Here is a 15,094-nt window from a genome sequence, read left to right on the forward strand (position 1 = left end):
CATCTCAGATTTTTAACTCAAATACAGTCCATAATGCACATATATTTAACTCATTTTATAATTCTACTGCTCTTTTGCCACTATGTGCTTATATTGCTATTATTCTATCTGCCTACTTGTTTTCCTGCTTTTGTTCCTCAATTATATCCTGGAATTTCTGCTTTTCAGGATGTCTGACCCTCAGCGCAAAGGAAAAGGCAAAGCAACCACTGGCAAAAGGAAAAGAGGCGAATCCTCTATGACCATCCTGGACATTTTGCATGATGACTCCTGGCAGGAAAAGCACTTTACCCCGCAGGAGAAGGCTGACCAGCTCCTCACTGCCACAGATCCAGTTAAATTTGCAAACAGATACTGTGAGCTAAAGTATCCCGTGTTTGCCACTTCCAGGAACCTGTACCTGGAAAGAACTCTTAAAATTTCAGAAGAACTACAGCAGTACACCTCCGAACAGATAAAACAGAGAGGTTGGTTCTTCTTGGAAAGAAACTTGACAGAGGTCAATGCTTCCTGGGTCAGAGAATTTTACTGTAACTATTTCAAGACTTCCCTAGATGTGGTGCACCTCAGAGGGAAATAGATTTTGGTCACTGAGGAAGCTATTGAGGACATCCTCCACCTTCAGCCTAAGTCAGATCAACCTGACGATTACCAAAAGGCTGAAGAGGATATGAGATTTATGAGATTTAACTGGGATGCTGTCAAGTAGAAAATAGCCCTTGATCCTACTGTCTCATGGGTCATGGGTAAGAACACAGTGATGCCTAAGGGAATCAAGCTGATATATCTGAATGATGAGGCTCGGCTCTGGCACCAGATTCTGAGCAACTATGTGATGCCGAGCACTCATGAGATAGAGCTGACCGCTGCTATGATCACCCTCATCTGGTGTGTGATGGAGGGTAAGGACCTGTATCTTCCACGTTTCATCAGGCATTACATGGCCAGGGTCCATGTCAGAGGCACTCTCCCTTTCCCTTATCTGATCACCCAGCTAGGCCGTCGAGCTGATGTGCCTTGGGAGCTGGCTGATGCGAAGCCGACTGCTGCAGACTACAAGAAGATAATTCCTCACAGCAGGAAGTTTTAGGCTTTAGGCTACAGACCCCCATTCCTCACCACTCCTGGTGAGGCAGCCACATCTTTAGCTGCCCCATCTGCCTCCACTACTGCACCAGCCTCATCCACTGCACATCCACCTGCTCCTGAGCCCATTTATCATCTGGTGCATCGACTCTTCGCCCGCCTGGATCGTATGGAGCGTCGCAACAAGCGGCGCTATGAGCACCTTAAGTTGATGATCCGATCCGGCAGCGACATCCCCTTTGAGCCTGACACCCCTTCTGATACATCTGAGGCGGAGGCAAGCGATCATGAAGAGGAGACACATGCCTAGGCTGAGCAGGCATGACCAGAGCAGGCTGCGCCACATCATGAGGAGCACCACTAGCTACATGCCGCAAATCCGGAGATCCCTCTACAGTCAGAGCCTCCACTGCAGCAGACTGATCCTCCTACACTTATCCAGCCTGCAGACCCTCAGACCACCACAGAGACACCAGCAGCCCATCCTTCCGGTGATGACACTTCTTCACACCCAGCTTGAGTGAGCATCGAGAACAATGCTATATTTTAAGTGTGGGGAGGTAGCCATCTCTGGCTTATCTTTTTGGTGAACCACTACAGACTCTTCTATCTTATTTTTGTTTATTTTTCTGTATTTTTATTTTTATTTTTATTTTTTAATACTTACACATTGTTCTTTTGCTGTATTTTTACTTTATTTCCGCATTTTGCACTTTAGTTTATATCTTAGACATTTATTTTAGTTTGCAATTCTAAACTTATTAGTTATAGAATATGTGGATTCATTAGTATAGTTTACCCTTTTAGCATATAATAGTTTGATTTAATTAAAAATAAAAAGGAGTAAACTAGAAACTTTAGTAAATTAAAACAATCCACACACCTTGTATATATAGCATTACATGTTAGTTAGTTAACAACATTTCATCAAGGAGAAACACTAAGATTTTAAAAGCCACCCCAATATTTACATTGAGAATAATGGGAACTCTTGATTTCTACTTGCATGACATACATAACTGATATATGGTTTTTGAGCTGGAGAACACACAGCCTGTGAGTTTTGAGCTTAATTGTATGGTTGCATTCAAACCATAAATTTCATTCCTGTGTGTTTTGCCCTTCTTTTTCATTCTGATGTTCTTTTCATTGTTTTAATCTATATATCCAATATAGAATATAGATACATACCAAGAGATGATTGAGGCCATCATTTAAATTTTTCCTCACTTATCCCAATTTAGCCCACCTTTTACATCACCCTTGTTAGCCCCCTTAAGCTTTTTAATCCCCTCTTGTTCTATAACCACATTACTAGCCTTAAGCAGAAAAACAAAATAAAAATTCCAAGTTGAATCCTTGGTTAGCTTAAGATAGATATTGTGTACAATTTAAGTGTGGGGAATTTTATGGGAACATGGGATGATAAAAACAAAGTAGGGATTTAAAATGAATAAGTTATTTCAGAAATTTGGGAAGCTTGCTCATGTGAAATCAAAATAACTAAATTACCATGTGCATAGATTAAAATAATAATAATAATAATAATTTTATATTTTCAGTACTCAAATAAAGGGATACAAAAATTCCCCAAGTGCAAAATAAAAAAAAAAGAATCAATGCACATGGGACAAAATTTCAAAATTAAATTTAATGCATGAGCTTGCAACACAAAGTGGGAAAATTTGGGTCAATAGATAAAGGAACTTTAACTTATATAAAGTATATATGTTAGGTGAGATCTTAGACTAATCAAGCATTCACTTTGTTAGCTCACTTAGTCTTATACATATACCCTTACCTTTACCTTGGCCCCATTACAACCTTGAAAAAGACCTCATGATTTTTGTATGTCTGTATTCCATAGTTGTTGATTGGTTAGATGAAGAACAAAGTTTTAGAAAGCAAGGATAGAAAAAGAATAGAGTGATTAACCCAATAAACACTGAGTGACTAGAGAGTAAACACAAAATCCAGTGAGGGTTCAATAGCTCATCACTATATATCTCTGCTTAATTGTTAATTGTCTTGCAAGTTTGTGAAATACTTTTACCCATCTCAGTTGTGAAAGTGCTTTAACATTATCTAAGGTTTGGCTATGCATATATGATTCCTTGAGGATATGAATTAATTTAACCACATGTAAGCTTTATATACAAGTGAATAATAACTAGAATTGCATGACTCATTTAGGTAGTTTGCATTTAGAATAGAATGCATTGCATGAGATTCCACCATTCTAACTTTACCCTTTCTCTTGGATTTAGTATGCGGACATGCTATTGTTTAAGTGTGGGGAGGTTGATAAACCCATATTTTATGATGTATTTTGTGCTCAATTTAAGTGATTTATTCAATCCTTCACCCACTTATTCAAGTAAATTGCATGATTTTACATTCCCTTCCTTATTATGTGATATATGTGAAAAACATGTTTCCTATGCTTTAAAAATATTAATTTTAATTACCCTTTATTACCATTCGATGCCGTGATATGTGTGTTAAGTATTTTCAGATCTCCTAAGGCAGGAATGGCTTAGAGGACAGAAAGGAAACATACAAAAATGGAAGAAAAGCACAAAAATGGAGTTTTGAAGAAAAGGGCAGCGACGCGAACGCATGGACGACGCGGCCGCGTGCCTAGCGCGAAAAGGCAGCGACGCGAACGCGTGACTGACACAGACACGTGCCTTGAGCAGAACGCAAATGACGCGTACGCGTGACCAAAGCGAACGCGTGACAAGGAAAACTCCCAGATGATGCGACCGCATGACCCACGTGGACGCGTGACAGACGCCACATGCAGAAACTGCAGAAAATGCCCCCAGCGATTTTTGAAACCCTTTTGGCCCAGATCCAAGTCCAGAAAACACAGATTAGAGGTTATAAAGTGGGGGAATGCATCCATTCATTGGGAGGTCTTCCATTATTCACTTTTCATAATTTAGATGTAGTTTTTAGAGAGAGAGGTTCTCTCCTCTCTCTTAGGATTAGGATTAGGATTTCTCTCAATTTTAGGACTGCTTGTCTTCATTACAGGTTCAATGTTCCTTTAATTTGATTTATCTTTTACTTTTATTTATTCTAGTGCTTTGATTTGTCTATCTCTCTGTTTAATTATTTATGTTGCCAAATTGGCTTATGAACCCTTCATGTTAGGATTTTCTATTTAATATAATTTGAGGTATTTTAAAATTATGATTGCTTTCCTTTATTTATATAAATAATTTAGATTTTTCCCTTTTGGCTTTGGTTGATTAATTGGAGACTCTTGAGTTATCAAACTCATCGTGATTGATAATTGTTATTTTTGCTAATTGAATTGAATTCCACTAACTCTGGTCCTTTCTTAGGAATTGACTAGGACTTGAGGATCTAACTAATTAGTCCACTTGACTTTCCTCTACTTTAGTAAAGGTTAACTAAGTGGGATTAAAACTCAATTCTCATCACCATCGATAAGGATAACTAGGATATGACTTTCAAATTTTCATACCTTGCCAAGAGCTTTATTAGATATTAATTTATTAATTCCTGCAATTTATTTTCCTTGTTCAAACCTTTCAAAACCCAAATTCTACCTTTTCCATAGCTAATAATAAGTCATACCTCCCTGCAATTCCTTGAGAAGACGACTCGAGGTTTAAATACTCGGTTATCAATTTTATTGGGTTTGCTTAAGTGACAAACAAAACGTTTGTAAGAAAGGAATTCTTGTCGGTCTAGAAGCTATACTTACAACGCGAATTTATTTGCGAAAACTCTAGATCGCGCAAGAGTTTCGCTCTTTCAGGTACACCACATCCTGCAGGGTGATAGTGACCTCACCCCACGGGAGATAAAACGTGTCCGTCTCTGGACGCTATCGCTCCACCAGTGCCGAAATCAGGAAATTATCAAAAGTAAAATCCCTGAGAGGCACGGTATCGCCGAATCCGACCTTAGTTAGATACGGGACGATGGCGTCTCGTGGAGGTAAAGTATGGCTCACTCACCAGGGCAGTAGGAGGCGAGGCCTCTGAAAAATGATAACCAAAAATAATATTTAAATTATATAAAATCATTAATAACTTATAGATTATTTTTTAACAAAAACAAAGTCTGAAATTTCTAATAAAATAAAAATATCAAAATTTATTAATGTAAATAGTATTATACTATAATGGCATTAAATTTATAAATACTAACAACATAGTACAGGAATAACAGAGTTCCAAACTAATAATATTTATGTCATACCAACCTAGCACAAGCGGATAGAGTTCTAAATTAACAATACAGACCTAACTCCTAACTCATTTACCAACGTTTCAGATCTTCATGACTACCCTAACAATGACAACATCATTAAATTTAACAACTATAACGAAACTAACCTCGAAGTCGGCCGCCCCAGCGTAATGTGTCATCTCATTCAACCTGTTTATGTCCTCGTCATTCTCCACCTGGCGTGCCATCACTGTTTGGGTCAAAGGTATAGTCAGAAAGGGTTAAAAAATGGGAGAAAGATGTTGACAAAGTCAAACTAGGGCCCGGAAGTCGGCTGTAAACGACTTCTATATATAGGCGCGCACGGACCGTATCTCGTTTACAGTGTAAACGAGATGATAATGCGTATATCTCGTTTACACTATAAACGAGATATACACGTGTCACGCTGATGTGTCATATCTCGTTCACAGTGTAAACAAGATACATGCATTGTCATCTCGTTTACACTGTAAACGATATATGGTAAGGGAATTTAAATCAGTAAATTCTCTAAAAAAAGTTATTTTGGTAAATATTATATTTATTTTATTTATTAAAATAAAAAATCCCTTGAATTTGGACTTAAATAAGTCCCTGATTTTTATTGTTATGGTTGATTAATTATTATAATTTGTCATTTATAACTTTATCAATTGTCCGTGATCAAAGAAAGAAAAAAAAATACCAATAGTCACCTTTGATTATTTTAATCAAAGACAAAATAAAATAAAATATTAAGAAAAATAAAAATCTAATTTTAGAAAATGAATCACGATGTGGCTTTATTAAATTCTTATCATTTTTTTAGAAATTATTAGTATTTTTTTATTTTAATACGAATTTTAGTTTCTTTAATTTGGATTCTAGAGACAATTTCTTACCAACCCACCGTATTTTTATTGTCTAATACTATATTTAATTTGGTACCGATATGTGTATGCAATTTAGATTAGAGTAGTATGCAATTTAGATTATTTAGTGAATATATATGTGTGCAATTAATTTGATAAATTTAAGTTTGTCATTTATGCCATTTTGTTTTTCTTTTTTTAATTTTGGTTTAATTTGACTTGACATTCTTCCATTAATTCAGACACCTCTACGGGAGAAATCATCACTTGCAAGATGACAGCGATTTGAGTTTGGGCCTTGAAAAAAAGTGAAAAAGTTATGATAGAGTTGGCTGCAGATGGACAAGGTCGAGATAACAGCTCGAACCTGTTTGTGAGATTTCTTGGTCAAGTAGCTCGTCGAATTATATTTTGTCCCATATCAATCAAAAGTTGGGATAAAATGCCAGAAGATAACACAAAAAGACAGTGGAAACTTATTGAAGTAAGTCTATTTTACTTTGATGTGCATTTTTATTAATTTATTGTTATCCTAATTTAGCTCCTAGCTTGCCTCTATTTAGGTTTGCATTTTCTGTTTATTATTGTTATTTCTTGTTAAAAAGAAATTGTGTAAGAGCTGAAATCTTGGTGTAGATAGATTCATTTGGAGGTACTTTAAGTGAGCTATAACAGGATGCCATTGCTCTATGTTTTATGAATTGATTAGGTATTAAACAGGTACTGCTGCAGGTTATATGCTATTGCTATCAATATTGTCAAGTTAGTTGCATTTCATTCTTAGGAGTTAGGATACACTTCCTAGATTTCTTTTCCCGTTCCAATTGCTAATTTCATGAATGTTTTGAAATTAATATTTGGAATTCGAAATACTTAAGAGAAAAATTTTGTTAAGATATATAGTTGTCTCAGTTTAATGAAAACTGACAAAATTACAATCAGAAAAACTTTAGCTCTACCCTAGCAGAATTCAAAAGGGGCTATGTATTTGAGGTGGTGAGTTCTCTTGCATCTAGGCTTGTATATTGGATTCCTTTCTTTTTTTTTGTTCACACATGTTTATGATCACATTACAGTAAGAATGTTCATTATAAAAACTTATAAGTAGGCCTTTGTTATGCATCATCCATTTTCTCAATCTTTTTTCTTTTCAAATATCTGCCGTTGGGGCTAGACAGCTATCTGACACAACATTGTGTTATAGTACACTGTTATGAATGTTTCAGAAGTGGATAAACTACAATAAGCACGGGTTAGGATTAGCTTTAAAAAGTCTTTTTTTTTAAATATTATCTTTCTAAGATATAATCTGCAGTATGGTTATCAAATCGCATATTTTTTTTAATAATAGATCTCCTCTATAAAATATTTCAAGGAAAATTTTGAGTTTGATTATGCTGCTGGCGTCAAATGGGCTCTGAGGACCTTAGGTGATAGATGGAAGGCCCATAAGTATAATTTACGAGGAGAATACTTCTTTCCTAACAAAAGAAAGGTAGAAATTCTGGCTGCGAATCCCTCAGACATACCGCCTGTTGAATGGACTGCTTTTGTGGATCATTATATAGATCCTAAAACAAAGGTAAATAATTAATCTATGCTTTTTTTATTGAATATTTATTATGGATATCTGGTAACATTTATTTACTAGTTTCTTGTTCTTGAAAATATAGAAACAATGTTTGCAAAACGCCAGAAATCGTGAGAAGTTTATAGTTTCACATGCCGGTGGAAGTAAAAGCAATGCTAGAAGAGCAACTCAGATGGTATTATTTTTTTTTTTTTGTTATTGAGTCTAGTACTGTTATACTATTCCTATAAAATTAGCGGTTTTAATTAAATTTGTGATTACTTTTAATATTCTATTTATTGTATTAGGAGAAAAAATTAGGAAGGCCTGTATGTCGAAGTGAGGTTATTGTATCAACTTTGCTAAAGAAATATGGGAGTTATGTAAGCGGGGAAGGACAACGATTAGCTGTGAGTGTCTCAAATTTTGTTTATATGGCTGTATATTTTTTTATATGCCTTGATTATGTCAATACTCTACTCCAATGCGATGTGCATTTGTTTGTAGGAAAAAATAGTAGAGCATTTGTCTGAAGATCAAGAGCGTGCTGCCACTGAAGGTATTCATTCAAAAGTCTTGGCTCATCCGGATGATGCAATTGGAAAAGTTTGCGGTCCTGAAAATGGTAAGCGAGTACGTGGCTTTAGTAATGCTGCATGTCCCAGTGGTTTTGGTAAGTCAAAGTGCATCTTTGGAGGGGCAATATGTGGAGGTTCTAGCAGTGCATCGCAACAGCATGTTACAGATTTAGAGAGGCAACTTCAAGAAGCTAATTACACTACTACATAATTGATTTTTACTAACATTTAAAAAATGTTACCAAATCATATTAAAATGTTACCTATGTATATTAGTAACATTTTAACAAATGTTAAATATACCCTATGTTACTAAAGAGTTTTGCTAACATTTTTCAAAAGATTTAATAACATTTAGTAAAAATGTTACAAAAGCTATTCTATAGTAATATTTTGAGAAATGTTTCAATAGATATTTCTTGGTAACACTTTGAGAAATGTTACAGTAGATAGTTTTTATAACACTTAAAAAAATGTTACCATAGATATTTTTTGTAACACTTAAAAAATATTACAATAGACATTTTATGTAACATTTAGAAAAATGTTACCATAGATATTTTTTGTAACACTTAGAAAAATATTACCGTAAATATTTTTTGTAACACTTAAAAAATGTTACAAAAGATTTTTAGTAATATTTTTTTAGTTATATTATATTATTTTTTATTTTATATTTTACACAATAGAAATATACTAAAATTAATTACTACAACATAAAATATTTCATTAAATTCACAAAATAAAATTTTTATAAACTCTTTCATTAATCAATAATCATTATACAAGTTTGCTTCGTGATGCAAATAAAATGAGAAAAAAAATACTTATAACACTTAAACCCTATTTCCATTGCGAATATCGCATTTGACAACACCTGACAAGTCTCCTATGCGCTCTTCATGCAGAATTGAACTTGGAGAATTTGATTCATTCTTTATATTGGATTTCATGACATGCTTAATTGCCTTGATGGCCATGAATATCAAGATATCAACAAATCGACTGTGCAGTAGGAAAGCTTTTCTATCTCTGACCACTCTCTCCTCTTCAGTTTTGCAGGAAAGAGAAGCCAATACTACAAAATCTAAAGCCCATTGTCTAAGCTCATATTCACCATTTCTACCTTGGCCACCACCATTACCACCCCAGCTTTCAGGAAAGCTTTTCTATCTCGGACCACTCGCTCCTCTTCAGTTTTGCATGGAAGAGAAGCCAATACTGCAAAATCTGAAGCCCATTGTCTAAGCTCATATTCACCATTTCTATCTTGGCCACCACCATTACAACCCCAGCTTTCATCCTGAGCAGGAAGGGCAGGAAAGTTTGAAGGTGACTCGGCAATAAATGGAGGGACAAGCCAGGTATTTGCTTGGAATCCATATGGAAGATTGCCAAACTGAACGAGATAAATTGTTAGAAAAAGAAAAAGGAAAACACTTTTTTATTTAAAAGAAAAAATAAAATTAGTTGGTATAAATATTACCTTGTTATGTTCAGACTTCAGAGAAAGCTTTTATTAAAGATTCATATGCCTGCACCAATCAAAAAATTATTTAAAAGGATTTCAATAGAAAACTTGAATTTCAAAATTGTGCTTGTTTAAAATTTACAGAACAACCAACACAGAATATAGAAAATGTTATATCTAGTGTATCTAGAACATGATTAGTAATTGAATATCTATACTACAAGACATGTCTATACTATTTCGAGAGGATAAATTATTATGGTTATATCTATACTACAAGACTCCTTCATTTTCTAGTGTATCTAGAACATGATTAGTAATTGAAAGATACTATTTCGAGGCAAAATCACTAAATCATGACGGATAATTGTAATGCCGGAGCACACTACCTTGTTCATCATGTTCCACTGACCAACTTGGGGTAAACAGTTCTTTTCTTTCCCACTTTCATGGTATTTAAGCTGCAGTTCATAAGTGCTACAAATTAATGAATAGTGGGGAAAAAGATATATTACATTTTCAGAATGCTACATGCAACACAAACCAGATAAATAGATGGAGAAACACATTACCCAAGGGGCTGGAAGAATTCGTGCTTCAACAGAAGCTAGCTTTTCACTGATTTTAAGACCAAATTCCTTTGCATAAGGATCTTTATTATAAGAATTATGTTGCACTGTCTGCATGGATTACCAAAGAAAAAACAACAGATGCATGAATAGAAGAACATTGTGTTTTTTGTTATGAAGTTTTGGTTTTAAATACCCGTAAGATGTCGTTTTTGCGATCGCGGGGTCTCTGGCAAGTAACTTTGAGCAGTGCAGTAATTTGCTTCTCATTCAATCTTTTTGTATACCTTTGCCCCTCCACAATCTTACAGGCCTGAGAAGCCAAAATCCATGTAAGAATAGACAAAAGAATCATTATTAAAAACAAGAGAGGTTGCTTCACTATGAAATAACTTCCCCTACCTCCATGGGTAAGTAGTTTGCCTTATTTTGGTTTCCTACTTGAAGGCAAGGAAGGTGAGTGTATTGAATAGTGAAACCATACATCTCTTGAAAGTATTCAACCACTGACTTCATAGTTGAGTTCTCATCAACAGGGAACCTAAAAGAAGCACATCTTCATATTAAGTCATCAACTACGAAATCATTTTATCATAGCTTCATACTAGAAAGAGAAATAACATATACAAGTTCTCTTGTTGGTTAAGAAGTCAATCCTGAAACGCGATATTTCCTTCTTACACTTTCTCTGTGTGTTACTTCAACCTTCACTCCTCTAAACAGAGTGATTGTCCCAATCAAGTTGTTGTTATAATACAGTAACGGTTTCTTCACACTTTCACCTACTGCTTTCAGTCCCCCGAAATGTATCACCATCAAACATTAAAATTAGTCTAATAAGTCAATTTTTCTATTTCAAGACTTGTAGCGGCTCTAATTCTATGTCAAGAACTATAGGTAAAAGAACACAAAACAATTTTATATCTCTAAACAATAGACTTCTATAAGAATCTGCAACTTGCTCAACAATTATGAATCATTTTCAAATATATTTCATGCCACCAGGCTAAAGCAATTTACAGTTATATCATGATGATACGTGTTCAGAAACAGACCTGTCCAAGAGTTATAGGAAGGAGTCTTCCGGTGGGAGGTCCAGACTGGCTACCGCCTAGAGTACGAGATGAGAATGCACTGCTATATATCAGTCTCCATCTTCCTTGCAATTTATCGAGGTCAGCCGAGAGATCAACTAGTCCTCCGACAGCTTTGAGTTCCTTAGCCACAGCATCCGCCTTTCTCAGATCATCCTCATTTGCAGCAAGACCTCTATTCAGCCTAGAAACAGCACTCTGCATAATAATTCTGCAAGTATTAAAAGCCAAATCCTAGAACAAACATAAACTAAACAAAAAGCAGCAGTGAACATGATAATAATTTCTTTTTCCTTTTTTTTTCCTTTTCTTCTTTTGTCATTTTACCATGTTACCACTTCTGGCCAACTCAGTAACCCTTGCATTATTCAGTGGTTGCAATAACCCCAATGGCCACCCCTCAATATCCTACAATACAAACATCAAAATCAAATCAATTGTGTTCAGAGAAATAATTAATGTCCATTTTTGGTAGCAGACAATGGATAATGAAAACGAATCTCATCAATGCATATCAAATAAATAAAATTGTAGACCCACATCCTCAGAATCATTACAATATAATAGAAAAAATACATAGATAATTCATGAGGATAGTTCCAAAAACAAGAACAAGCTAATGGGTTATTAAATTTAAAATGTACCTGTTGATGAGCCATGTTTGCAGTGATGTTGTTCAATATTTTGGGCGCAAAGGCCAAGCTCAGATGTTAGACAAGACTGAAGGATTCGTCATTGTTTCAGTTTGCTCTAAATCTCTGTGCACTGTAACACTCTGATTATTTGAAATCTATAGCAAGAGGCAAGGGCTATGATAGAAAGAATGCTATGGTGAAATGAAATCTGAGTTTGATAAGAACAAGAGAGAGGCATATCAACAAAGAAGAATAATGGGGTCAAAAAATGAGTGGCAGAATGTTGATCATTTGCAAGAACCCATCTTCTCTGCTTTTTCTTTACTACTGTTGACCATAAATGGAACCATACTTATTGTTTCCGTATACTAAAGTGTCCTTAGAATAAAAATAAAAACAAAAATTATACTTCTAATCAAATTATGAAAATTATTCTTTTATTATATATTCTTGCATGATAAATTTAATCATATACATATTTAAAACATAAGAATAAGCTTTGTTACATATTTTATTCTATATTTGAATTAAACTCTAATAATTACCTTTATGTCATTGTTTCTACCATAATAGATGCTTTATTAAAAGGTTATTTTTGTCCAGATTTTAACTATAATTTGAATCACAGGAGCCATAGAACTTGGTTCCTACATATTAGACATACATTAAATGAGATTAGTAAAATGCAGGGGGGGATAGATGAGACAACAATAACAATAACAATAATAATAGTAATCCATAATAACATCTGCTAAATATAAAAACTATACAAAGACCTTAGGATAGTTTTTCTTCCCCATATATCAATGCATATATAACGGCCTTGATTTTTCCAAAAGAAAAAGCTTCCCCCCGAAAAAGAGATTCTACTCTTCACCCCCCATTACCTTCGGTGATAAAATATTTACAGAGAAAAGCTACCATTCTTGCTTTGCTTAATTGCTTCCCCAAAATAAATCTTCACCCGTTCCTCCCCCAATTTGAAATAACTCCAATTCCACCCCACTTTTCTTTCTATCATTCTCTGCACAATAAAATTGGCAAAATTTAACTATCTGATATATTTGGCCACATAAAGGTCATAGAATAACTGAATAAGCAATTAACAAATTTAACTATATGATATATTTAGCCTATTTAAACATGAAACTCCAAATTTTTTCTTTCAATCAAAACAAGTTAATCAAATTTCAACAGTCTTTCAGTTTTAAAAAAATTTAAAAAGAAATAATTGAGAGCTAAAAACTGGTGCTTATAAGAAAGTAGCAACCATAAAAAGCCCCCAGGGTTACTTGAAAGGGCGGAAGATTGATGGTTTAGAAGTTATAATAAATACTCGTTGCAAGTATAGTTACTAAATCAAGCAATCAACCTTTCTTACAAACGTTTTGGTTGTCACAAGTAACAAACCCCTAAATAAATTGATAACCGAAGTATTCAAACCTCGGGTCGTCTTCTCAAGGAACTGCAGGGAAGTATGTTCTTATTATTGGTTATGGAGATTGTAAATTGGGGGTTTGAGAATGAGGAGGGAATAATCTAATTAGCAAATAAAGTAAATGAAGAACAAGCAATTTAAATGGCAAGTAAAATAAATAAATAACTGTAAATAAACTTTTGGCAAGGTATGAGAAATTGGAGGTCCTATCCTAGTTATCCTTATCAATGATGATGAGAATTGAATCTTAATTCCACTTTGTTAACCTTTACTAAGATAAAGGAAGGTCAAGGGATTAATTGGTTTGATCCTCGAATCCTAATTATTTCCTAAGAAAAGATTGGAATTATTGAAACTCAAATTAACCAAGATAACAATTGTCAAGCACGTTTGAGGTTGATAACTCCTGAGTTACTGAATTCTTAACCAAGACCAAAAAGGAGAAAAATAAATCTACCGGAATAAAAATATCTTCAGATTGGGAATGACAATAACATAAATAAAAGAAAGCAATATTAAACTGATATACCTCAAATAACATAAATTCAAAATAGAAATCTGTAACATGGGAGTATTCATAAATTAAATTATAAAAGTAAACAATCAACTGAAGTAATGAATAAAAGAAAAAGGGAAATTTAAAGTAAAGGAATATTAAAACCTGGGATCGAGAGTTACTCCTAAAGAGAGAAGTTCTAAATCCTAATCCTAAAGAGAGAGAGAATCTAACGACCCAATTTCTGGTACGTCATGATCATACTAGAAACTGAGCGTTACTAACTTGTCTTCCTAATTATTATCTATTATTTATTATGTGAGCCTGATTCGTTGTTAAAAGCGTAGTTATTTTACGAGGTACTTTTTTTTTCTAAAAACGTTTGGATTAATAAACAGAATCATTAATAATCAAGTCATAAATGATAACAGATAATACAGTTATAAACAACCACACATAAATACATCACAAGCAGTTGACAACATTCGGTGATTCAGCCTTTATTAGAGTAAAGATCTTTAGTTAGAACACCCCTAGATATAGCTAAATAATAACTATATACATATATATACATACAATATCCCAGGTCCTGACCTGTTCAAGAAGTCCCTAAGCTGGCACCTAGGCTAGCCTAGACCCTATACTCACCTAGTCCCTCTAAACTACTAAAGCGAGGGAAAGTACGTTCTAGGTCGTCAAAACTCAAGTCAGGTGGATCGTCATCAAAAGGTGGAAGGTCGTCTACTAATCCTCTGCACGATCATATGTCATCAAAGAGCGTCTCTCAAGTACTTCATCGAGTGGCCACATAACAGCAACATCGTACGGAGGACTTAGGTTAAGGTTCACGTACAAACGGGGTGCAGACGTTGGCTAGTCTCACAGTATATACATATAAATAGAGAACGAGATTCACCCTAGACTCAGAAGACTACCTAGAGTGGAATCCTCTTTGCGAACGATCGTCAGTGAATTACGGAAGGGTACTCACGCTTCCATCTGAAGGGGGAAGGGAGAGAGAAGGGGTAAGAACTGGGGAGTTCTTAGTAGGGCCG

The 15,094-nt window shown here is 34.7% G+C and overlaps 2 protein-coding genes across 2 annotated transcripts; one reads left to right on the forward strand and one right to left on the reverse strand.

Annotated features, from left to right (window-relative positions):
* LOC110266925 lies at window positions 6,489–7,981 on the forward strand. Its single transcript, XM_021112006.1, has 3 exons — window positions 6,489–6,672; window positions 7,564–7,770; window positions 7,862–7,981. Exons 1-3 carry the CDS (start codon window positions 6,508–6,510, stop codon window positions 7,979–7,981), a joined length of 492 nt encoding a protein of 163 aa, XP_020967665.1. The 5' UTR covers window positions 6,489–6,507.
* LOC107615872 (protein argonaute 5-like) lies at window positions 9,165–12,453 on the reverse strand. Its single transcript, XM_021112577.1, has 8 exons — window positions 12,115–12,453; window positions 11,798–11,878; window positions 11,432–11,668; window positions 10,573–10,689; window positions 10,380–10,487; window positions 10,197–10,268; window positions 9,823–9,871; window positions 9,165–9,735 (listed from the first exon to the last, which is right to left on the reverse strand). Exons 1-7 carry the CDS (start codon window positions 12,127–12,129, stop codon window positions 9,833–9,835), a joined length of 669 nt encoding a protein of 222 aa, XP_020968236.1. The 5' UTR covers window positions 12,130–12,453; the 3' UTR covers window positions 9,165–9,735; window positions 9,823–9,832.

Source organism: Arachis ipaensis, chromosome B09 (genome assembly GCF_000816755.2).
Source record: "Arachis ipaensis cultivar K30076 chromosome B09, Araip1.1, whole genome shotgun sequence".
Classification (NCBI taxonomy): Eukaryota; Viridiplantae; Streptophyta; class Magnoliopsida; order Fabales; family Fabaceae; genus Arachis; species Arachis ipaensis.

Excerpts from the sequence above, each read along its gene's own strand:
- LOC107615872 (XM_021112577.1), bottom strand. Across the intron at positions 10,269-10,379 it reads GAATTCTTCCAGCCCCTTGG|CTTAAATACCATGAAAGTGG; the intron begins GTAATGTGTTTC and ends TATGAACTGCAG. Across the intron at positions 9,872-10,196 it reads AGTGGAACATGATGAACAAG|GCATATGAATCTTTAATAAA; the intron begins GTAGTGTGCTCC and ends TGATTGGTGCAG.
- LOC110266925 (XM_021112006.1), top strand. The coding sequence starts at position 6,508 with ATGATAGAGTTGGCTGCAGATGGACAAGGTCGAGATAACAGCTCGAAC. Across the intron at positions 6,673-7,563 it reads GACAGTGGAAACTTATTGAA|GAAAATTTTGAGTTTGATTA; the intron begins GTAAGTCTATTT and ends AAATATTTCAAG. Across the intron at positions 7,771-7,861 it reads ATATAGATCCTAAAACAAAG|AAACAATGTTTGCAAAACGC; the intron begins GTAAATAATTAA and ends TTGAAAATATAG.